The 24,896-nt window shown below is 37.5% G+C and overlaps 3 protein-coding genes, 1 long non-coding RNA gene and 1 pseudogene across 4 annotated transcripts in view; 1 reads left to right on the top strand and 4 right to left on the bottom strand.

Annotated features, from left to right (window-relative positions):
* The window catches only part of agk (acylglycerol kinase), a 9,969-nt gene extending 9,378 nt beyond the window's left edge, over nt 1-591 (bottom strand). Inside the window, exon 1 of the mRNA XM_016483280.1 lies at nt 338-591. Within this exon, the coding sequence (XP_016338766.1) occupies nt 338-447 (110 nt within the window). The 5' untranslated portion in view covers nt 448-591. The remainder of the gene's footprint in view (nt 1-337) is intronic.
* Nucleotides 592-894: 303 nt separating this feature from the next.
* LOC107686318 (DNA-binding protein SMUBP-2-like) lies at nt 895-8,899 on the top strand (annotated as a pseudogene).
* Nucleotides 8,900-10,583: 1,684 nt separating this feature from the next.
* Nucleotides 10,584-12,632, bottom strand: LOC107686363 (uncharacterized). The gene is made up of 4 exons (XR_001634037.1): nt 12,476-12,632; nt 11,798-11,820; nt 11,574-11,692; nt 10,584-11,131 (listed from the first exon to the last, which is right to left on the bottom strand). It is a non-coding gene; the product is annotated as an uncharacterized LOC107686363 (long non-coding RNA).
* A 2,497-nt stretch (nt 12,633-15,129) lies between these two features.
* On the bottom strand, nt 15,130-21,426 carry rapsn (receptor-associated protein of the synapse, 43kD). Its single transcript, XM_016483328.1, has 8 exons — nt 20,997-21,426; nt 19,821-20,159; nt 18,176-18,334; nt 17,315-17,413; nt 16,815-16,937; nt 16,075-16,128; nt 15,727-15,926; nt 15,130-15,648 (listed from the first exon to the last, which is right to left on the bottom strand). Exons 1-8 carry the CDS (start codon nt 21,219-21,221, stop codon nt 15,576-15,578), a joined length of 1,272 nt encoding a protein of 423 aa, XP_016338814.1. The 5' UTR covers nt 21,222-21,426; the 3' UTR covers nt 15,130-15,575.
* Nucleotides 21,427-22,742: 1,316 nt separating this feature from the next.
* The window catches only part of LOC107686314 (kelch repeat and BTB domain-containing protein 4-like), a 5,488-nt gene continuing 3,334 nt past the window's right edge, over nt 22,743-24,896 (bottom strand). The window contains exon 4 of the mRNA XM_016483275.1: nt 22,743-24,569. Coding sequence (XP_016338761.1) covers nt 23,709-24,569 — 861 coding nt within the window. The 3' untranslated portion in view covers nt 22,743-23,708. The remainder of the gene's footprint in view (nt 24,570-24,896) is intronic.

Genomic DNA, 24,896 nt, shown 5'->3' with positions numbered 1-24,896 from the left:
AGACAGACAGACAGACAGACAGACAGACAAACAGATATAGATAGATAGATAGATAGATAGATAGATAGATAGATAGACAGACATACAGACAGATAGACAGACAGACAGATATAGATAGACAGACAGATAGATAGATAGACACAGACAGATATATAGACAGACAGACAGAGATAGATAGATAGATAGATAGATAGAAAGAAAGAAAGAAAGAAAGAATGATAGATAGATTGAAATAAATAGTCAGATGAAGAAAGAAAGAAAGATAGATAGATAGATAGATACATAGATAGATAGATAGATACATAGATACATAGATACATAGATAGATAACACAAACCAGTGCTTTCCATATAGCCAGTGTCCTCCATATGACAGCACACACACAGCAAATGTGGATTTTTTCCAGTGATTTCTTAACGTCCGAAACACTTTCACTACTCGAGACATTATTCTGTATTACTGTAAATCAACTGTCTTTTTAGATATCCCAATTAAGGTACACTATTGCACGGCTAAACGCAACAAGAATAGAGTGTAGATCTTCACCGTTGACGTTCCATCGTTCTCTCAAAGGAGCATGACCGGTGCAACAACAATATTCCTCCTCAAGGGGGAAAATATACGTTCCGCATCAATTTTGTCGTAAAATGTGAATATTTTGTACTTTACCTTTGCAATAAATGTTATTATATATCTCTCAAATAATTATGTAGTCGTTCTATGTTTTAATAGTTCAATACTATTTCTGTTCGTGACGAAATCACAGTGCCTGGATCTTCTGTACGGAGTGGGATTGAATTTAGAGACGGACCTATTCCAGTGCATGCGCTGTAATATATAAACAGACATGAATGCCGTACACGTTTGTCAGTAAGCACAATTATTATTTTGTTACATTATAAACATTTGAATGTTTATTATATAAGTTGTAAATAAGCAGAGGAAGAGTCAAGCATATCCTTTTAGTTATCCATCGAGCTGGTTTGACAGCTATGGAGGTTGAAAACTTCGTTTCCAAGACTCTTGAGCTCCTGCAAGGAGAGAGAGAAGCTGAATTAGAAGAAACACGATAAATGATACATATATATATCTATGTTCTACACTTGTTCTTCATTGGTATTTAGATAGCTATTCATTTCCATTACCCAAATGTATTCAACTATGAGGAACATAATGTTACAAAAGATTTCAGATAAATAGTGGCCATATCGATATCGGAATTATATCGTATCGACCGAAATTAAGAAATATATCGTGATATCAATTTTGGGCATATCGTCCAGCCCTAGTTTAAATATTGTTTGTATTGTCAGAGCATGACGGGAGAATTTATCTCCCAAGAATCTACAGCACAAAGGAGTGTACCTGCTGAAACTTCAGATCGCAAGCCAGCACACTGGCATGTATGGCAGACTCCTGGTAGTTTTTGAACCCAGGAAAAGTATAGGACCCTCAGTTCTGCCCAGCAACACCTTTGGACCTGGTGAGACATTCTTCTCTATTGAAGTACTTGATTTCATACAATACTGACCAATGAGCCACTTCACATTTTAACTCAAATATTATTTACTATCTTTTGTATTCTGTGTATAGGTGATATTATAGGTTTGTATCAGGCAGAGGGTCAGGGTCAGCCGTCTCAGTTGGGTTCAGGTGTGGTGACACGTGTTACTCAAGCATCACTGACGGTGGCTTTTGATGACACGCAAGATTGTATGAACTTGGACAGAGATGGACTTTACAATCTAATGAAGCTGGCAAATGATGTGACCTACAGGAGACTCTCAAGGTATGTGCGTTTATCAGTCCATACAGCTAGTATCATTAAATATTAGTTTTTTCTCAAAAAAATCTAGTCCCTAATCTAGTCGGGGTGGCATGTGAAAGGGATCTAAAATACAGCATTGTACAAAACCCTAGTACAATGGGGTCTTAAGTCTGTTTGTATTTCTTTTATTGCAGATGCACTGGAATTTAGCAACACTAGGTTAGATAATTCTCAGAAAGAGGCTGTGTCCTTTGCGATATCTCAAAAAGATGTTGCAATCATACATGGACCACCAGGAACTGGCAAAACCACTACAGTTGTTGAAGTAATCCTGCAGGCAGTAAAACAGGAACAAAAGGTGAGCAAGATATCAAACTCTTAATCTGGTTCATTAAGGTATACATTATTGATGTAGTATAGATGCAGTACTGTGGTGAACATCTAAGTAAATGTTAACAGGTCCTTTGCTGTGCTCCTTCCAATGTGGCTGTTGATAACTTGGTGGAGCGCCTGGCAAAGAGCAAGGTCAAGGTTTTAAGATTGGGTCACCCAGCCCGTCTGCTCGAGTCGATTCAGAAGCACTCGCTGGATGCGGTCCTTGCACACAGTGACAACACCAACATCATTTCTGATATTCGCAAGGACATGGACAAAACTTTTGTAAGATTTTGTTTTATCATAATTGTTTTGAGCTGCTCGTTACATTTAGGTGGAAAAAAAAGTGTTTCAGCCACACTTAAAATTGCTTTAGATGCCATTTATTTCAAAGAACAATATCACAAGCACTTTTTTTCAAATAAAACCTTTTACAAAAATGTTTTTCAATTAATATTAATAAATATATTTTTTATAACAATATAAGTATAATATACAGTATATAATATTATATGTATTGTATATATGACCTATTTACGTAAGATGCATATATCAGTTTCCACTCTATAGCTGCCAATAATGTGTCTTAAGGTCCTTGCACACTGAGTCCGAAATTTTTTTTTCATATTTGTCATCTTTAACTATCAAAATGCTTGCTACGGATGCGAAAACGCAGAAAATCGAACCTGATCTGATTTTTTTTATGACGGACGAAAGTTTCGGAGGCAGTGTGTAAACGTGATTGACACAGCGTGGGGTCGTATTTATTTTTTAACGTGCGAAAATTTCGGACTCAGTGTGCAATGACCTTTAGTAAGATGATATTTAAATGCTTAGTTTTATGATCAAAGCTCTGTAGTTTTATTTGTAGGAAGCAAAACATGCAATACAATAATGATTGAAAGATTTGATACTCACATTTAACATGATTTTTCTAAAAGTGGTATATGGATAATCAAGTAAAGCTAAGTTGCTTCAGTTCAGTAAGTGTTCGTCTTAAAATATTACCAACGATATAAAAGAAATGTAAAAATCTGTAATTTCACAGCAAAAATACATGTGTACCACAACCAGAAGTGGACCGTTTTATGATTATTTTAAAAGGTCTTTTACTTGCTAAAAAACTATGAACTATCAGTTAGAGAGAAGGCACATGTGGAAGACTGTGTTCAACAGGTTTATGAGGAAAGTTTTGAACATGTTGATAATTTAGAGACCTTATAAATGTGCATATCTAATATGACACAGAAAACTTTATAGTATTCACATATGTGTTGGGGCCTTGTTGTAATAGTCAAAATTTTAAAAATAAATAAATAAATGCATTGACAGAATGAAATGAAGAAGGCTCGAGACAAAGGCCAACGGAGCAATCTGAGACGGGAAATCAGGGAACTGCGGCGAGAGCTAAAGACCAGGGAGGAAACAGCTATCACTCAGATCCTGAAAAGATCCGATGTTATTCTAGCAACTAACACTGGTAAGGAAACCTTTCTTAGCAGTCATCAATTTTATTATGCGATAATGTTTGTTTGTTTATGCCCGATTTAAACTCAGATATGATTGATTTGTGTAATATAGGAGCCTCTGATGATGGTCCTCTCAAACATCTTCCCAATGATCATTTTGACCTGGTGGTGATAGATGAGTGTGCTCAGGCTCTAGAGAGCAGCTGTTGGATTGCTCTGCTCAAAGCACACAAGTGCATTCTGGCTGGGGATTACAAACAGCTGCCACCAACGATCAAATCACAGAGGTATGAAGGAAAAGGAATATATCTTACGGTTGTGAATTATTTGCTTTATGGTATCTATTCTTGATGAGCTCTTTCTTTTCATGATATAACTATTAATATACATGATATTTTTGGTCAGTATTTCAGATTATTAATGTTTTTTATTACATGAATTGCATGAATGTTTAGTTGAAATGTAATAAATGTTATTTATATCTTTCACAGTGCTGCATCTGAAGGCCTGTCTGTCAGCTTAATGGAGAGGCTGATAAAGAAATACGGAGACTCAGTGGTTCGAATGTTGACCACTCAGTACCGTATGAATAGTGCCATCATGCAGTGGGCTTCAGAGCAGATGTATGAGGGCAAACTAATCGCACACACTTCAGTGGAGAAATACTTGCTTAGGTATGTAATATAAAATATGTTAATCGTTTCTGAAAAACATTCCAAGTACATTGTTTGAGGGGGATTCTATAAGGTTTTTTCAACTGATTGTTTTTTTTACAGTATCACTCCAAAGTTTTGGGTAAGTTGCTATTATTCGGCAAAAATTGATCAAAATGTATCAAAACAAAGTAACAGTAGGTAGCAATATTTATAATGTTACAAAAGATTTACATTTTTATTCAAAGAATTTTTAACTTCTATTCACCAAAGAGACCTGAAAAAATGTATCACCGTTTCCACAAAAATATTCAACATTGATAATAATAAGAAAAGTTTCTTGAGCAGCAAATCAGCATATTAGAAGGATCATGTGACACTGAAGATTGGAGTAGTGGTTGCTGAAAAATCAGCTTTGCCATCACAGGAATAAATTACATTTTAAAATATATTAAAATGGAAACCTTTCCCAATATTTACTATATTTTTGATCAAATAGATGCATCCTTGGTTAGCATAAGAGACTTCTTTCAAACCCTTACCTTCCCCAAACTTTTGAATGGTAGTGTATATTTTAAGTCTGCTAGCAACCTCTATATATAGAGAAAGATACATTTGAAGATAACTGATTGCATCTTGAACAGAGACCTGGCTGGTGTTGCTGATGTTGAGGAAACCAGAATTCCTCTTCTGCTCATTGACACTGCAAGCTGTGGCCTGAATGAAATGGAGGACACAGATGAGCAGTCCAAAGGAAATCAAGGTTGATATCAGCTCCAAACACAATATTAGTGCTTAATTAAGCTATGAAATGCCTTCTGAATGTTTTTTTTTATTCGCTATTACTCCACAGGAGAGGTAGACATTGTGGCTCTTCATATAAAGGCTCTTACTGAGACTGGAGTTCAAGTCAAGGACATTGCGATTATTGCACTTTATAATCTCCAGGTGAGGTACTTTTCAAAGAACTGATGTGTAAAAGAGCACATTTTTTATATATGCCTGCAAAGCAGTGACTTCACTGCTGTTTAGTATAAATAGCAGTTATGCATTAAAAAAAAATGTGGTTTTGTCTGTTTAAGGTGGATCTTTTGAGACAGAAGCTGTCTCATAAACATGCAGAGCTGGAGATCAAGTCTGTTGATGGCTTCCAGGGCAGAGAGAAGGAGGCAGTGGTGTTGTCATTAGTCAGGTCCAACAGGAAGGGTACGCCAGAGTTTGTGCTTTTAGTAAATTCAGTTTGGCTGACTTAAAGGGATAGTTCACCCAAAAATGAAAATTTGATGTTTATCTGCTTACCCCCAGGGCATCCGAAATGTAGGTGACTTTGTTTCTTCACTAAAACACAAACAAAGATTTTTAACTCAAACTGTTGCAGTCTGTCAGTCATATAATAGAAGTGAATGGGAATCACGGCTTTGAGAGTCAAAAAAACATACACAAACAAAACCAAATTAAACCCTGAGGCTTGTGACGATACATTGATGTGTAAAGGCACGAAAGGATCAGTCTGTGCAAGAAACTGAACAGTATTTGTATCGTTTTTTTTATCGTTAGGACAATTTGGACATTGCGGTGAATCAGAGGTAAAAAATGATATAAATACTGTTCAGTTTCTTGCACAGACCAGTCGTTAGTGATGGCGAGATGTAGCCTCATGAAGCATTGAATCTTTTCAGCCAAGTGGTTCACAACAGGGTTCATTTCTCGAGACTTCATTTGCTCACAATACCACCTGGTGGCCAAAGAGTGTAAAACAAGCAGATACATTACAGATGACCTGATGTGGTCTGTGATACACTGTAGTTTGTGCCAGTTAAGGATTAGAAATAACGGTGAAGAAAAAAAATACATTCAAACACTCCTGAAATGTGTCCCTTTATAGCAGTGTTTCTCAACCCTGGTTCTGGGCGCCCCCCAACACTGCTCATTTTGTATGTCTCCCTTGTCTGACACACCCATTTCAGGTCCTGGAGTTTCTTCTAATGAGCTAATGAGTTGAATCAGGTGTGTTTGATTAGGGAGAGACAAAATGTGCAGTGTTGGGGGGTGCCCAGGACCAGGGTTGAGAAACACTGCTCTAAAGCGATACAAGCCTCGATACGTGCTTCACTGAAAGCTGCCGGGATTTCTCGACACACGCTCCGAAGCCTCGGCACAGAACGTAACATCACTACCGGTCGTTTCATGTCTTTACACATCAATGTATCGTCACGAGCCGCAGGGTTTAATTTGGTTTTGTTTGTGTATGTTTTTTTGTCTCTCAAAGCCGTGATTCCCATTCACTTCCATTATATGACTGACAGACTGCAACGGTTTGAGTTAAAAATCTTTGTTTGTGTTCTACTGAAGAAACAAAGTCACCTACATCTTGGATGCCCTGGGGGTAAGCAGATAAACATCAAATTTTCATTTTTGGGCGAACTATCCCTTTAAATATAAATTTTTGTCATCATTTATTCACCCTCATGTTATTCCAAACCTGTATGTGAACATAAGGAATTATCTCACATATACTCCAAAGGTGAGGTTGGATTTCTTGCTGAAGACAGAAGGATCAATGTGGCTGTGACTCGTGCCAGACGCCAGCTTGTGGTAGTGTGCGATTCTCAGACTGTTCGAAACCATGACTTCCTCAAATCCCTAGTGGACTATATGTCTGAACATGGAGAGGTTCGTACTGCCTTTGAGTACCTGGAAGACTGTGTGGCGCAGAATTACATCCGTGACGAAAAGGACAAACAGATCAACAGCAAAAACGCTGTGTCTACAAAACAGAAGTCCAAGAACCAAGGCAAGAAAACAGAACAAGAACAGAAGAAAAGTGCAAACAACAAAAGTAGAGGACTGAATCAGTCCAATGTTCAGCTTTACCAACATAAAAACACCAATTCACACCATCCTAAACCCAAAGATGCCGATCAGACACAAAATAAGAAAAAAGAGATAAAGGAACAACTTCTGAACTTTCTGAAAGACCCAAACAAGACAGAGCTACAGTTTCCTTCCACGCTAAATTCTCATGAGCGTATGCTGGTCCATGAGCTCTCTGAAGAAATGGGTTTAAGGCATGAAAGCCAGGGAGAAGGGAAAAACCGTCGCATCACTGTGTCCCGGCCTCCATTAGAACCGGACAAGTCAGTGGAGCACGAACAACCAGACGTGACTGCATGTACAGCAGCGAAGCTACAAGATGAGTTACAGAAAGGACCCTCAAAGTCAGCTGTGGATCTGAAAAGCCTGCATTTGGAGCGAATGTGCCGGGAGCAGGAGAAACGAGAGGAGAAAAAGCAGGAAAAACTGAACAGAGTGTGAGACGGGAACCGGATCCCAATGCAAGTAAAAGCCAGTCTGTTAAGAAACCCAAAGGAACTTCAAAACGTTTGTGTTTTATATCCCAATTTCTGAATCGTTCCAATACTTTCATTCTGTTACACTTCACCTAAAATTTGCACCTAAAATTGGCACATAATATACAGTACCTGTACATACAAAACTGTCTATTGTAATATACCTGCACATACAATTGTCGATTTATATATTTTTATTCCTTATTTACTTGTTCTATTTTTTTTATTTTTTATTATCTGTGTTTTTTGTTCTGTCACTGTCATTCTGTTACACTGTGGAAGCTTCTGTCATGAAAACAAATTCCTCGTATGTGTAAACATACCTGGCAATAAAGCTCATTCTGATTCTGATTCTGATTCTGATTCATAGTCAATATGTGTTTCTTTCATCGGAAACACCAAGATAAAAGCAGGAGCCACAGATATAGCTGCAGGTGCCATGCCAGATGACGATTTTGATGCTCTCATCAATGCTGTGGTTAAAGCCGACAGCATTTGTGGTTTTGTGAAGTGCAAAGCCAGTGTCCTGACACTAGGGCAACTCTGCCTCTACTGTAACAGACAATACTGTCTCAGTCACCATATACCTGAGGTAACTTGCTTTTTATTTTATATTACAGGAGTCATATCATGAAGAACCAAATTTTGCTTTATTTTTTTAAGTAAGTGTTCATTATAATATGAAAGTAGACTGTAGCTTTCAGAAACATGACCTTTACAGTCATGATGTAATACAGAGCACGCTGGTTAGATGCTATTATTCATAAACACCAAACACTCAGTGCTAGAATCAAGTGGCTCAAGTTCTTTTTAACAATGTTCTTGACCATTTCAAGTGCTTTTTCTCATTTCACGAGTGAAAAGGGTGTTAACATCAGAGTTTTAAAGGCTTGCTAACAAAAAATGTCAGCGTAAGGGTTGAAAATAGTCATTAAAATATATTATAAAATAATAAAAAAATTTATATGACTTTTAAAACGTGTAAAACATTTAAACTAAAGATATTTTGATGCAAGATGCGTTTGAAATAAAGTATTGTCTTTTTTTAGGTGCACGGATGTGGAGACAAGGCAAAAGCTCAAGCTAGAATGAGGATAAGTAAAGAAGGGGTGCTTTATGCAGGAAGTGGACAGAAGGACAAATCAATAGATCCAAATAAAAAAGCATATCTGCAGAGAAAACTAGTCTCTAAACTCGATGATATGGCATCTCAAAGAAAAACTAAAGCCAAAGACAGAGAACTGACATTCTAGGAGACACTAGATCAATCTGATGTTGTTTAATTTAAATGTGATGGTTATTTACTTGAAAAATATGTATAGAAAGATTTCTATGCTTTAAGTGTGGGCTTCACAAACATTTTGGTTATTATGAATTCCTGAATAAGGCTGAGAACAGCTGCTATTTATTACAGATCCACACTGGCATGGTTAAATGGCAAACAAATCACAAATACCGGCCATACTTAATACTCCCGACTGGCACTGTGACTGAAAAGTGGGTTTCTGAATGACTCTGGTTGTGCTTAAAATATCCACCCTAATGCTAGTCTGAAATCCCTGTACAAGATTTATGTCTTGCAGAATTATTGTTGGGAGCTTAAGTAGTTGCTCCACTGTGTCTCTCAGTGATTGATGCATTGATTATTATGTCATATGTAATCTCCCAGTTATCTCATAAAGCTTTGAAGAGCACAGGCAGAGCAATGCTTTGGCTTGGGTCCATTTAATGCTGGATTTAATATATTTAGTCTACATACAGCATGTGCTCATGTAGCTTGGTATATCTGTCCACAAGAGGACATAAGAGACTCAGGTGGCATTGTGAGCTCCATGGATGCAGTAAGTGGAGGATTTTCACTGTGAACACATTAGAAGGAGTACTTCAGGTGACAATGTTTCTAATAGCCACAAGTCATGTGATAAAAAAAAAAAATTATGTATAACAACTTTTGACAATTTGGTCTTTATGAAATGTTTTTTAAATTTTACCTCAAGGCACTTGGAGCTAAAAAAATATGTTAAGATTTTCTGGCAGAATGTGTCACCAAATACTAAATTAAAAACATAAATGTTCTTTTTGTGTTGGTTGGTTGATGTCTGGTTTGATCAGCTTTCCTTGTACAGTGCAAATTTTATGGTTGTGTCAAAAATAGACTTTAAAATGCTATCTAAAGGTAATTATAATTAAAGATTTGTGTATTAATTTAAGAGCATGGTCTGACTGAAACATTTGAGTTAACAGAATTGCAGTATTTGTAATACTGTAAGTACAGTAGTAGTAGTTTTCTTTGGCTGTCCCGTGTGACTTCCAAATGACTCCGGTAGATGATACTCTGCGCTTGAAATGCTTAGCCCTAAAATAGCTCTGCAATGTTCTGAATTAGGAATAACCATTTAGCTGAAGTAAATGGTTACAAAATGGAAATATCCTTAAAGGAATATGAAACATGCTGTGGGTTTGCATAGTGTTTCTCGTTTTACAAGAAGTGCTCAGCGAAATTTCAACTAAAGTGTAAACTTTTTGTGTGTGTGTGTAATGATGCATGAACATAGCATAAAAAATGAGTATAGTCTAAAAAAGTGAGTGAGTCAACAAATGTTTCAACAGATGTAATCACAATTTTAATAATAATAATAATAAAAATCCTAACAATTACAATAGGGTTTCAGCACTTCGTGCTTGAACCCCTAAATACTGGCAAAAACAGGTAAGCTTCCAAAACTCAAACATAATAATATACATACTAACATAATTTATGCTGATTTAAGTGGATAGTACAAAAATACTGTATTACAGCAATGGGAAATTAATAATAATCACCTTTAACAAATAATTGTAAATTAAAAGTCTAGATGCAAATTTACTTCATCTTTGTATTAATTAATTTATTTATTTGGCTTTCACACATTTGTTTTTTTTAGAAATTCACAGATAAATTAATGTTTTGTAGTTGTTGCATGTTCAAATTAATGTACTGTTTTGTGCCCCATGCATTAAAATGCACAGATTCTAAGTGTGCTCCCCTCCTTTATCCCAGTGGCAAAATAAGGAAAGATTCTCTCAGTAAACTTATCTTTAAATGTGTAAATACTGCCACCATCTGCAGCGTCAGAAAAGGAAACCTTTCCTTTATCATAGTCCAGTTCAACTGTGATTATCTGTGGGTGGGGGGGGGTTTCAGGGTTAGTCGTGTGCGGGGAGAGGTCTGAGCCCAGTAGGATTCCTCATTGTTTGAAATTACCCAGAAACCCTCTTTTGGGTTGAGAAAAACTGCAGTCTTCCTCTTTATTGACTCTCGTGCCACCCCAACGTACCACTCTTTGCTGTATGCCACCAATACATGCCAGCGCTGCTTTCCTGAATCGAAGCTGTTAGCAGCGAGTACTGCCATGCGGCTCGTGCAGCGTTCAGGGTTATCAGGAAGCTGCTGTTTTTTCCCATAGCTGATGGTGGTGAGTTCATCTTTGATGATCAAGTTAGGGTGTGCCGTGTTTGGATCGAAATTGACAGAGGCTGGAAAGATAACAGAAAGCAAAACCTCCTCATGATTTTGCATTATTTTAGAAGGAACTAATTATTTAACAGAAGGAACTGTAAAGAATCTGTTGTAAATTATAAATTATATTTACACATTTAAACACTGAAACACATCTTAAGATGTCAAGTTTGAATACAGGAAAATGCTAATGAGATTTGAGAGCTATGACACAAAGATATTATATTCAAAATACTTGGAAATATACTGCAAAAGTCGTATGGACTAGCCCCTGGTCCCTATAGCCTACTTTTGTAAAGAAAGGGGTAGTTTGGGGACAATTATGCTAATCACCTCATTTTATGCTACATGTGAGAAATAAAAAGTTATACTGAGTACATCATGAGTAAATGATGACAGAATTGTCATTTTTGGGTGAACTTGTGTTATAAAGGACTTGATGTACAATTGTGTACTTACAGTGGTGTACATCTCTTTCCATTCTTTTCCAGACCCCGTGCTTTAATGATCCAAGGTACTGAAGCACATCTATAAGTGCCTTTTTTGGATATTCTGTTTCAGGAGCAGTGTAGCTAGTCCTGTAATAAAATCATTATTTGTTTGATTATTTTTGTGTGAAAAGAAAAAAACTGACAAGACTGCTTAAACTAAAACTTTAAATTAAAAACCACTGTGTACAGTACCGTTTTATTGCCTCCTTACATTCCTGTAGGTAGAGAAAATGTAAAGGTATTGGCATAATTGTAATAATTTGAAACACACTTACTTTATTCCTTTCAGATACGGCCAAATAGGGAACATTACTTAAAGGTTTTGTAAATGTTTTTTTTTTTAATTAAATGCTGTGCACATAATCTTTCCTACTTATCCTAATCACTGAAGTGAAGTGTATGTTTAGTCAATCAGAAGACATTTAATGCTTTACCTGTCAATCATTTTGTGCGTACATATGCTTGTACAGCTTGGAGATGTTATGATATTATAGGATGCAAAATAGGCTATTCACGATTTCTTACATCAACAACGGCTTAGGGCTGGTCACACAGTGTCCCAGGGGTTTGCTTAAAACGTAAGATAAAGCGCTAATGAAAAAGAACAGCTCATGCGCGAGACAAAAAAACAGAAGGACACGACGCATGTTTACATCGAAAAACAGTTTAAAAACAGCACAATTAAAACGCGTTATGTGTGAACCAGCTGTTACACAGCCAAACATGATAAAGGAATACTAAGACAAAGGAAAATAAGAAGACCAATGAGTTTTTCATCAATGCAGTGAGCTAAGGTAAAGTTGCCAACGGCTAACATGGCTCACAGTAGCCTACCTTTACGTAAAAATAATGTTTTAAAAGCACATTGACCTTTAAAAATGTCAGATCATCCGCTATTATGATGGGTTCTATGTATTTGATGATGTCAGAGAGCTCTTCAATGCTCTTTTTGACCTCCTCCAGTTTCTCTCACCATCGCTGTCTTGCTCTCTCGCTCATTTTTAAGTACTACGAGTCGAGCTGCCTCCTCCTCTCTCAGGATTATATGTAACTTTTCATACTCTTGTTTTACTTCTGCAGCAATTTCGGCAGCATGTTTCTGTAAATTAGAATAAAAATGAATTGGATTTGATAATCCTGAAAGGATTCAAGTTTAAGTTGAGGAACTGTATGTGCATATAGTTCACCTGTATGTATGTTTCCAGTTCCACCAAGTTCTCCTTTAATTTTTCAAAGGTGGTTAGTTGTTTTTTCAAAGGATTGTACCTATTTGTGAGCCCTTTCTGTGGGGTATGTGTATGGAAAGGGCATTTATATACAAATCCCAGAGAACTTTGACAAGTTGTACAGATACACACTCTAGTTTATATTCACATAGATATCTGCTCATATCTAACTACAAATCACATAAGACTCATTTTCATACAGGTTAACATATGTTTCCTTACCATTATGTCTGATGCTGCCTCAGCTATCGGGCAGTACTCATGATTTTTGTGACTCCTTGATGACGTGCAAGCAATGCAGATAAGTTCTGCATCTTTCCGACAAAAAAGCTTCAATTGCTCGTTGTGTCTTGAGCAACGTTCCACCGTTTTTGCCATGAACTGCTCCGGCTTCTTTTTGAAGACATCCGAGGCTAACTTTAGAGCCATATTGACTGGAGGCCTGGATGAGCGCTCTGTACGGCGGCACAGAGGACATTGCCGTGTTCCCATACGGTCCCAGTGTGTCTGAATGCAGGTTTTGCAGAAGCTATGTTTGCAACTCAGTATGACGGGGATATTGAAAACCTCACAGCACACAGGACACTGTAGATCCTCCATTGAGAAAGAACATTCTTGAGCCATCGGTGCTGAATTTGCAAATCCAAAAGTCTTTCTCAGGTGTTTAGAAAACTTGCAAGCTGAAAGTAAAGTGCAGTGCGACTGGGATAGACAGGTTTGACCTGATTTGTAAACTTTTAGACTCCTCTAAAACATGTCAGAAATGTCACTGTGTTACTCTGAGGAGGACATGTATTTTCATGGCTAATTAGCTTGGGACTTTTGTTCATGATGAGTCATGCCATGGTTTAATTAAAAAGACATACTTCATCAGAAAACAAGCTGCAAAAATGTCTTTTATTGAGTATTTACTAGAAAAAGTCCATTGAATATATATTTATATACAGGACTTCTCTTAATTAAACAATGCGTTCAGTCTCATTTTCAGAAGATTCTGCGGCATAAACATGCAAGTATTGAGAGGGACAAATGTGGAGAGGTAGTTATGACCTGCTGTCAACCAGGATGTGAACCAGCTTAATACAGTGTGCAGTTAGTAAACAGGGAGATTAGCTTAGAATAGAAGGACAAAGTTACTATAAAAATGAAAGTAAGGTAAAAGATAAATAAATAAGCAGCATTTTTACATATTGCTCCCATATATTAATAAGTTCAACAATTAGAGATCTCCATGTCATGTTGTTTTATTATTTATTTCTAAGAATAAGCCTGATCACATCCAGCATTAAACATTGCGAACTCTTACATTGCAAATGCTTATGCTTGTGGTGAGAGCTATAACAAAATGTATTATATTTTATAAAAATGTCTTTGGATGTGTTTAATTTGTATTTTATTATTTAGTTATGGAATAATTAAAGTGGCAAAAAGAAGATCCACTGATAAAAGTAGGAGTCAGAAGAAACATGCACAAGACCTCAGATTATATCTGAAGTCCTTACAAAGTAAAATGAGAAATAAATTTAGCAGTTATAAAAAGTTTAGAGAATTGTTAGTCATTAACAAAATATGAATATTCATCAGATGATCAAAGATGATGATTAAAAAATATATGAAAATCTATCATCAATTGATCATACATATGGCAATTTGATTATTTATTTTTGACTGAAAAATGAAATGAAAGTGCCCACAAAGAAATAAAGATAAAATCTTTGGGCTATTCTGATTAAACATACTCAAATACTTTAGTGCTATACATGTTGGAAAAAGGTATTTTTGTTGCATATGCACATTTGTGAATCTCTGAAGATTTTAAGAAAATAAAGGAGATGAGTCATAAGGTTTTAAAGCTGATATCAGCAAACTATACTTCTAAATGCACATACTATAAATGAAAAAAGAAATTATTTTTCACATTTTTTGTAAATTCAACAAAAGAAATGAATTCAGCTGTTATCAGAAACGTAGTAATGTGTGGCTGTACTGTATAAGATTCTTATTAAAATACATAAATAATTGTCATATAAATAATTAACAAAATGCATAATTGGTCAAGTTAATAAGTTGAACACATGCCCCTGTTACTTCAGAATATTACAGTTCACTAACAGGAGGCAGTTAAGAGACATTTGAGTTTACTACAAGCTCAAAACAAACCTCAAACAAACTCAAACAGAACAGCATCTCTCAACATATCTTATACCGCTGACAGAGAACAACTTTATCTTTTTAAAATTACATTGATTGTAGCATTCATGAATTATTTACACAATCTAAAGAAATTGATTAGGGCTTGAAACTTGATTGAAAATCACTTAGAAAGTTATAAATGATTTAAATATACATGTTCTGTTCAGCTGTGATAATAGAACAATAATGTCCATTAGGAAACCATGTGATATGTAAAGCTCTCACCTTGTTGATGAATATCCTCACTGACAGGATAGCAATGCTGCATGGTCCAATCAAAGGCTGTTTTTCTGTCTTAAACCAATGCAGTATAATAAAGTCAGTTCAGTGTAATATCTGTTGTCTTTCATGACGTCTCTGTGTTTAACTATTAATCCATGTCCTGTCATTTCCACATTATTCCCAGTTGCCATAAAGACAGGATGGAAATACCGGAAACCATCCTTTTGTCCAGTTAGAAAGCTTCCTGAAAGAAGGCCCTGGAACTTCTGCTCCCAGATGGGTCACTGTGATGGGATTCTGCCATTTTGTCCAAGGCAGGAGTGCAAATCTCATACAAAACCCAGCTTCACTGAAGAACGATGGCATTTTGGGCAGCCCTTTGTGCCATTTGTCTGCAGACACCTGCATGTGTGAAAAGAACATAGTGAGCGACATAGATAGCTGGTGGCTACAGAGAGTAATAAACACACAAATACATACTTGAGGTGGAAAATGTGAGAGCAGGGCAAAGCCTGCAGCTGCTGGTTCCTCTCTCCGATAGACTCCCCACACATGCCACAGTAGAGCTCTAGCTCTTCCACACACTGCAGGAACTTCACCACCTGCTCTCTCAACTCATCCTGCTGCTCCTTACAGCGGTAGATGCCTTCACACAGACTGTGCACCTTCAGGATACACAGCTGGAAGAGAAGTGCACAGAGAGAGTCAAATACAACGCTAATGCTAATACTATTAGAGAACATCTTCTGATGTCATTAAAGCTCCACTGCTTAAGAAGCAGTGTTGAAAATGAGATGTTTGTCTCTTATTCTAAAACAGATGCATCACCTTGTTTCCAATCGCCTCGGCCAGATCATGCGCTCTTTGCAATGAGTCCAAAGCCTGTGACAGTATTCAAATTAAAAAGAAATAATAAATAAACCAATGCCATTTAATATATGTGACCTTGGACCACAAAACCAGTCATAAGGGTCAATTGTTCAAAATTGAGATTTATACATCATCTGAAAGCTGAATAAATAAGCTTTCCATTGATGTATGGTTTGTTAGGATAGACAATATTTGGTCGAGATACAACTATTTAAAAATCTGGAATCTGAGGGTGCAAAAAAATTGCCTTTAAAGTTGTCCAAATGTCTTCATAGAACATGATCTTTACTTAATATCCTAATGATTTTTGGCATAAAAGAAAAATTGATCATTTTGACCCATACAATGTTTTTTTTGGCTATTGCTAAAAATATACCCAAGCGACTAAAGACTGGTTTTGTGGTCCAGGGTCACATATAAAATGTGTTGATCACAAATGTACAACTAGACAATAAAGGAAATAAAGTTTTCAAAAGGGGCTTTCATTGCAATGCAAAAGATGAACCATTGTGGGTTCCCCAAAGAACATTTCTGTGAATAGTTCTTAAAACAGCCATTTTCTTTTTCTTAGTGTGAAGAATATATTTATTGTTTAATAGAAACGTTCAATGGGTGTTAAAGCTTCTTCATTGAACGATAGATGCCAATAAATAATCTTTATTTTTAGGGAAACTACACAATCAAATCAGTTTCCTGACCTTATCGTATTCCTTCTGCAGAATCCAGCACTTCCCCACACCTACGTAGATGGATGCTTGTCCAAGGCGGTTGCCGATCTCTGACATTATGCACATGGAGGACTCGTAGCGAGGGAATGCTTTCTGTATTAAAGGTGAGCACACAAAGAAAATAATTATTGCTATAAGCAACACTTATGACACTCTTGGTTGACTATTTTGCAATAGAACTCCATAATTAATCGAAAAATAATCTTGGTTATGGTTGTTGCAATTAATTTTGAAGTGTGTTGAGTACATAATGCATATTTTGTTTTTGCATCATTGAACATTGGAGCTAATTACAGACAGCTTGTTTCAAATGTGTAATAAGAAATAATTGAGAATTATGAGTTTGGTCATAACTGTGAAGCACTATTCTGCAATACTGTGTAAGTGAAACAGTGAAAACAATTGTACAACAGTTATGTGCTAAATGCACTAGTAATAGCAATACACTGAAAAAAAGCAGTAGAACTTACATCAACATCTTTCTGACAGCGATGAATATCAGCAAAGTTAAGCAGACACAATGCCTGAAGGGGCCGATCTCCATGCTGCAGTGCAATCTTCATTGATTCCTGAGAGACATAAGATCATTTCCAATATTAAGGAAACATGTATACGTGTTGTCCTGTCCTCCACAGCAAACATTTCTTTTAAATTGTAATAAAATGTCACAATATTACTGTATTTTAAAAAAAATAATTGCAGCCTTAATGAGAATAAGAGGGTACTTAAAAAAAATATATTAAAAAAATCATAATTATTCCAAAAATTTTGACCGGTAGTGTATGAACCAACAACCCCCATTCATACAATATTCAAAACTGAGAAGTTGCGCAACAGCTGGAACATGGCCTGCATTAATCCCCGCTGTTAGACGTCTGTATATCACACTTGCAGACAGCACATTGTGATGCTCACAGTCCAAAGTAATGACTGGCTGTGATATTTCTCTCCTCGTCATTAGCAAGGAGCTAAGGGTAAGCTCTGCTCTCCATTAACACTCCTCTCAGACGTCACCTCAGCAGGATGGACTCCGGACTGGCGTATTTTTATCAGCCATAGTAAAGGGGGCTGGCACAACTAGTCCTACAAATAACTGCACCTGTCAGTTGTGCCGTGGCCCGAGCAGCAGACAGAGGCCAGGGTTACACCAAGGGGACTGATAAATATGATCAACATGCGGCATCCTGGGGGATTAAGGTGATGCTGCCTTAAATTTGTCCAGCTGACCATTGACACAAGCTGTTTCCACATAAAGATTGCCTTATTTGTTTTTGGTGCACCTACTTTAGTCATTTAAAAATGGTTGATGTATCATAATTAGATGCTTGTACCTCACAGCATTCCATTGCATCTGCTAAGCGCAGCAACTTCCTGTAGGCCACTGACATATGGTACTGGCTCATGGCACGGTACTTGAGACTCCAACCCTTACCATAGTCATTCACGAGCTCCGCTGCTTTGCAAGGAAAGAAGAGTGCTTTCTCATAATCCTGCAACAGCGCAAAATATGCAGATATGGACACTTATTAGAAGCATAAAACAAGCTGCACATAAAGCATAGGAACTTGTATTATGTATGGTCTTTAAAGAATGTTGATACAAAACAGCAACCAAATATTAGAAAAAAATTCCACAAATTACTCCACAAAGTCTGACTGATGCATTTACTGGTATGATATTTCAAGTCAAAGCATAGATTTGTAATTTAAACAATTACAATTAACTACATATGAATATGAAAAAGTATGTACAGTAAATGAGAATGCTCAAAGAAACCAACCACTCAAAGTTGATAATTTCCCCTGTGGCAGGGAGATTTAGCTCTGCTACAGCTAAAAGAGGCTGTCTTATTATTGCCCCTAGTAGTGCTGACATTCTCCGCATGCCTCTCCATCACATACTTATTACAGCAGTCCTTCCAGGGGATTTGCTCTCTTCAAATCTCTGGTGTCAAGGTGAGTACAAATGCCTATATCTAGCCATTGAATACATTGTACATAACATGTAGGCAGTTTGTTAGTCATGTAAACACTGCTTTACTCTGTCACTTACATAGAACTTAAAATGACTGCAGGCCAAAGGAACATTAAACAAATACTTTGTATACAGTATACAATGACTTTGACGATACTTTGTGTTTACTTCAGTAAATATATACACTACAGTTCAAAAGTTTGGGGTCTGAAAGCTTTTTTTTTGATGAATACTTTTATTTAGCAAGGATGCATTAAATTGATCAAAAGTCACAGTAAAGGCTTTTACATTGTTTCAAATGATTTCTATTTCAAATAAATGCTGTTCTTTTAAACTTTGTTCATCAAAATCAACAAAATCACCGTGAAATTTTCAACAGTGATCACTACATCAGAATGGTTTCTGAAGGATCATGTGACACTGAAGACTGGAGTAATGGCTGCTGAAAATTCAGCTTTGCCATCACAGGAATAAATTACGTTTTACAATATATTGAAACAGAAAGCAGTTGACGAGAAACCTTTTGAACAAATAAATGCAGCCATGACATTTTAGAAAGAGACTTCTTTCTAAAACATGCAAAAAATCTTACCAACCCCAGACTTTTGAACGGTAGTACCAGCATACTGCTAAATCTCATGATCTTAAAAACTGATATAAAAAAACTTTAAAACTATTTATTTATATGAATTTAGTTTTCATTTATGAGTTGATAGTGAAGGAAAAGTAGCCAACAAGTGCCCAGCATACTTGTGATCTCCTTCAATACTGTTTAAAAAGCATCCTAAAATGCACCTAATGAATTTGTGTACAGAGATGTAATCCAGACAGAGTTGTGACAGATTTTAAAGAAACTTAAGTATAAGATTTGTAATGTTATTTCTATGGTGTGATGACTTGAGTAGGTGTGCCACAAGCAAAAAAAAAAAAGAAGTGGTAGCAAGCCCAAATGACATGTGTATGTATTGTTTCTCAAACTTAAGTAGGTTTTAATAGCCATACCTTAAGCTGGATGTAGAAGTTGCCCAAACTACAACAGACCCGGCACTCCAGCATCTTGTCATCATTGTTGTGAGCGTATCGCAGGGCCTTCTCATAGCTCACTAAGGCCTTTTGGAAAATGCTAAGGCCCAGATAGGCATTGCCCATGCTCAAACACACTTGCCCGTTGAGCTGTAGGCTTACGGTGGTGCCCTGCATGTTTAAGCAGGTCTCACAATATGAGACCGTCTTCTGGAATTCACAAAGCTTCTCATTGCTGCGTGCCAGGTTCAGGTAGCCCTCCGTCAGGTAGTCCGGATCCTCCATCTCTCTGGCTGTGTTTATCTGAGCTAGGGAGTACTAATGGATGGTTGCATATACATGGGGGCAGAAAACAATAGAAATTAGTTAATTGATAAAACTATTTCAGAGAAATCTAAAACTACATATAGTTAGCATTCAACTGGTGTTCCCCATCTTGTTGCAACCTGATATAATGCTATACAAGACAAAGGACTACTGTTAAAATTGTCCTCATACCACAATAGATATCAAGCATACTTTATTATTATCATGTGAGAGCTACAGTTGTTTAAACACATCATAGTGCAAATGAAGTCTTTGCTGAACTCGGGAAAGCAGGTCCCTCTGCAAGGAGGTTTATGTCAACAAGATGCTCGGTGCTGAGGATCATATTGCATGGGGCTCTCCTTACCATCCATGTAACTATATGGACGTTACATATTATATGCATGTTCCGCATTATTCAAATTGGTATATATTTCAGTATGTCAGAAATCTTCGTCACTGAGGTTACAGACAAATTAGTGCACATCATATGCATATCATATATAGCAGATATCAAACTTTAAAGAGATTTTCATTTACTCAACCTCATTTTGTTTCAAACCTGTATGACTGACTTTCTTGTGTGGAACACATTGGGGTCCAATGTTGAACCCGAGTGACTCATTATATGGACAAAACAAAAGTTTTTCAGTTTTCAAAATTGTCTCCATTTTTGTTTTCCACAGAGGAAATCAAGTCATACAAGTTTGGAACAACATACAAATTATCCTTTAACAGTTCACTCCACATGTCAGTTGATGGAATACATATGTATCAACTTTTTTTGACAAACAGTGAAAAAATATCAGTGTAAAGGAGCAGGAGTATGACTGCTTAAGTGGCTCTTACCTGTAGCATCTCCTTGTATTTCCCCATTTCCGAATGTGCTGTGATCAGACAACCTAAAACTCGAAACTTCCCACCAGGATCAGATGTCTTCCTTAACACTTTCATCCAGACATATAAAGCCTTTTCTGTGTCATTTGACTGATAAAGCTTCAGCCCCTTCTCAATCTGCTGTTTGGTTTGGTCCTGACCCATTTCTGCTACAAAGTCCCTCATAAAAATAACCATCCGTTTGGCTCTTTGGCCCACTGGTGAAGCGCAAGCGTAGTTTTTGTCTTTCACCGTCACCGTACCAAAACAAAAGACGTGTTAGTGAAAATCCACCCCGGAGATCTGCATCCACTTGCGTCACTGATCCACAACTCTCAGCTTTGGGTGCAAAGAGATGTTGAAGAAACTGGATCCACAGCATGCAAGGTCTTCAGAGTCCAGATCTCCATTGCTCATCACTTTGAAGAATCACAAAATCATGATCTCTTGACATTAAAAATACCCAACTTCAGTTGCTCCAGAAAGAAAGTTGAAGGGAAAAAATGTGACACTAAAGTAATAAGTCTCAATCCAAGGTGCTGGCAATGATCTCCCAGAATATCTACTCCCTCCATACCCGAGGGGGAGGAATTCTCTGTACACTCACTCCCACCACAAACCACCCCTTCATCTTTCTCTTCCCTCCCACTGCAGTGCTGGCGCTACAGCAGATGGCCTTGTCACTCTGGACCATGTGTCTCTGCTGGAATCCAGCTTCAGCCTCTGAAAAGATCCAAGGTCACAAAAGACGCTTATCCGTCGATCTTCATACCAAGAGTAGTGCTGTTCACCTCCACATCCACACACCGTCAAGAGGCTCAAGCACCACAACTGTGAAGGACCCTTAAGAAAGAACAACTTTAGGAAATATTCAGTCCCGAGCTACAGCAGAGGTTTGGACATCATGTGAACAAGTCTAAAAACAGCCAGATATTTCACAACGGTGAAGCAGAGCGAGTCAACGGTCCACATAGAGGGTGGCAGTTCCTGTGGGTGGGCCTTGTTAAGCCGCTCGGTGTGCCACCTCCCAGCCCCCCAGCCTTGGTGTCAGCAACTGATGCTTAGAATAGTTCACAAACTCTGACATGGTATTTGTCTTGAGTTACAGTACCGCTGCATTCTACATCAATGGGATCGAATTGTCGGGTTCTCAACTGAACCTGCTTTCTTTGGCCCTTCCTGCCCCCTTTACACCCAACTTCACGAATACAAATAGGGAGTATTTACCGCCTTGCCATTCACAAGATGGCTTGTCTTTCCAAAGATAAACATCTGGTGGTTGTAAGTCACGTCTTTGTTATAACACAATTCCTGAAATGCTAAAACACTGCCTCAGCACATTTTGGGGAAACCGAAATATATTCCTTTAAATAAATACTTGTGTCGCTTCTAGCTTTCAAGTCTATTTTAAAACAGAGCGAGAAAAAAGAAAAACACTCCTTACCAATCTTTTATTGTGTTTTTGTTCACACAAAAAAGAAAATAGCTATCATTTACTCACCCTCATGTTGTACCAAACCAGTATGACTTTCTTCTGAGAAACACAAAAAAGCAGCATTGGACCTCCCTTACTTTCATTGTATGGACGAAAATAAAACATACATTCTTAAAAATATCTTCTTTTGCCTTCTGCAGAAGAAAGACAGTCTTTCAGGTTCAGAACGACAAGAAGGAGAGGATGACATTATCATAACAAGGGGAAAACATGAAATACCTCACTTATTTTTAGCTTTTAATTCAAGAGAATGTTGAGCACAAGTACAGAGTAGAACACAGACATTTTTTTTTTTTAAACTTCAAAAAGGCAAATCATTGTAACTAACAATAATCTGAACCAGCCACAAAAGTCAACAAAATTAAGCTTGTGTCTCTGGCAGACATAAAAATGGACAGCTTTTTCATATACTCCATGGTTAGGTAAAATGTAAACAGTTGTAGCATTCAACTTTTAAACCAGCTTGAGGTGGTATAAAGTTCCTGTCCAGTCAAAAAAACACTGAGAAACAGAGATTGGAGGTGACAACTGACAACATGGAAATTACCATAAAGCAAGATAGACAAGTTGCAATATGAGCACATTTCTTGCAAACTTTCATTATGAATGTTACTTAAATGGCCCTTGACCATTGTACTAAAATATTTTTGTCAGCTGTCTTGAGGATATTTTGCACTGATAATTATTTCCTTATGTTCAGAGTATGTTGGCAGACATGAAAGACACCATATATTGCACATTATCACTCATTAGAGGGCAGTTACAATATCCAATTCACAGCTGTATACATTGCATATGTATTCAGCTAATTCAGTAAGTGTTGTGTTCAGATTAGTCCTTGTGGATTTAGATTAAAGATGCATGTTGCGGAATGTTAACAGTTAAAAAAAAAATGAATATAAATCCCTTTTGAAATCCAAATGAACCACACGTTGGAAGGTTTCACCAAAACTTGACAAACTCCAATGGTCAAGTAAACTGCAAATGACAAACATCACACATTACATTTGGCCTTCATTAACACTTTACGGTGTCCTACTGTGTAACACTTCACATGACATTATAAAGCTTGTACCACTGTATCACAGTAACAACTTCTACATGACTGCTGTCTACTGAATCAATATCACAGACCATAACTGATATCACCATAGTACATTTATCATGGTCCCACGCATTACTTGAAAATCTCAGGCCAAAACAAACTGCCAGTTTGTGAGGAGGATTTTGATTCCCTTGATTACCGAGACAACCGACGTGGCAGGATTCAACTTCAGAGTGTTTGCCTCACCTTTCTTGCATTTGTCCCTAAAAACGTAGATACATCCGTTACAGCTGGCCACTTTCCATAGAGATGGCACGCAGCTCCATACTTCAGGGAAGCGCAGCCGAGTGAAGCTGTCCAGCAGTGGGTTATAGCACACCAGAGAGTCGCCCTCCGCCACCACAAAGATAAGGTCCTTATGGGCAGTGGCATGCATGCATCCGGCAAAAGGCAGCATGTAGGGCTTGGTATGACACCTCTGTGTGGCCGTGTCAAAGCACTGGATAAGGCGAGATGGTTTGGTAAAGAAGTCCATGTCATTTTCCTCCCCACCCAAAAGGTAAATGGTGCCTCCCAAATTGACTCCAGCTGCACCTGACACGGCTGTGTCTAGTTGAGTGGTTTCTTTCCATATGTTGTCCTGTACTGTGTAGTAAATGACAGCATTGGAGAGAGTGTCCTGGAGGGTCTTGCCTCCCAGTGAGTATATGGCATCCTCTGTGGACACAGACACTAACGTGTGGTGCAGACGGTCCCGGGGCAGAGGGGCACAGCGCTCCCAGTCCATAGTGTGCATGTTGCATTTCCACATGCGTCGTGGTATGGAGCCCCCTACAACATATAGATCAGCCCCATGCTTGCAGGCAGCTGTGATCTGGTGACACAAGCTGTTCTGGCCACTTACACTGATGGTGTCGTCCTCATCACAATGAAGAGACACAGCCAATGAGTGTGTGCGTGTGTCTTCCTTCCCAATTAAGTATATGTGCACCTTTTCACCAATCTCCTAAAACACAACAAAGTCAACAATGCGCATGTGAACAATATAATAGCAATAAACAAAGGTTGTGCATTCTGCTTGTCAATATTTTAAAGTGATCAGCTACGTAAAATGATCTAGCTGGTTAACATAGATGAGATATTCTGGAAGTTTCAAGAATGATTTCTTATAATACCGTAAAGTAGGAAAACATGTATGCCATCATCTTCACGTAAAGTGTTTAGGAATTTATGGGGTTTCTTGTATAATTATAATAACTATACTATTCTATATATATATATACAGTGGGTACGGAAAGTATTCAGACCCCCTTCAATTTTTCACTCTTTGTTA

This window comes from Sinocyclocheilus anshuiensis, unplaced genomic scaffold (genome assembly GCF_001515605.1).
Source record: "Sinocyclocheilus anshuiensis isolate Anshui unplaced genomic scaffold, SAMN03320099.WGS_v1.1 scaffold481, whole genome shotgun sequence".
NCBI lineage: Eukaryota > Metazoa > Chordata > Actinopteri > Cypriniformes > Cyprinidae > Sinocyclocheilus > Sinocyclocheilus anshuiensis.
The sequence above is the reverse complement of the archived record's forward strand: the minus strand, read 5'-3'. Positions and strand labels throughout refer to the sequence as shown.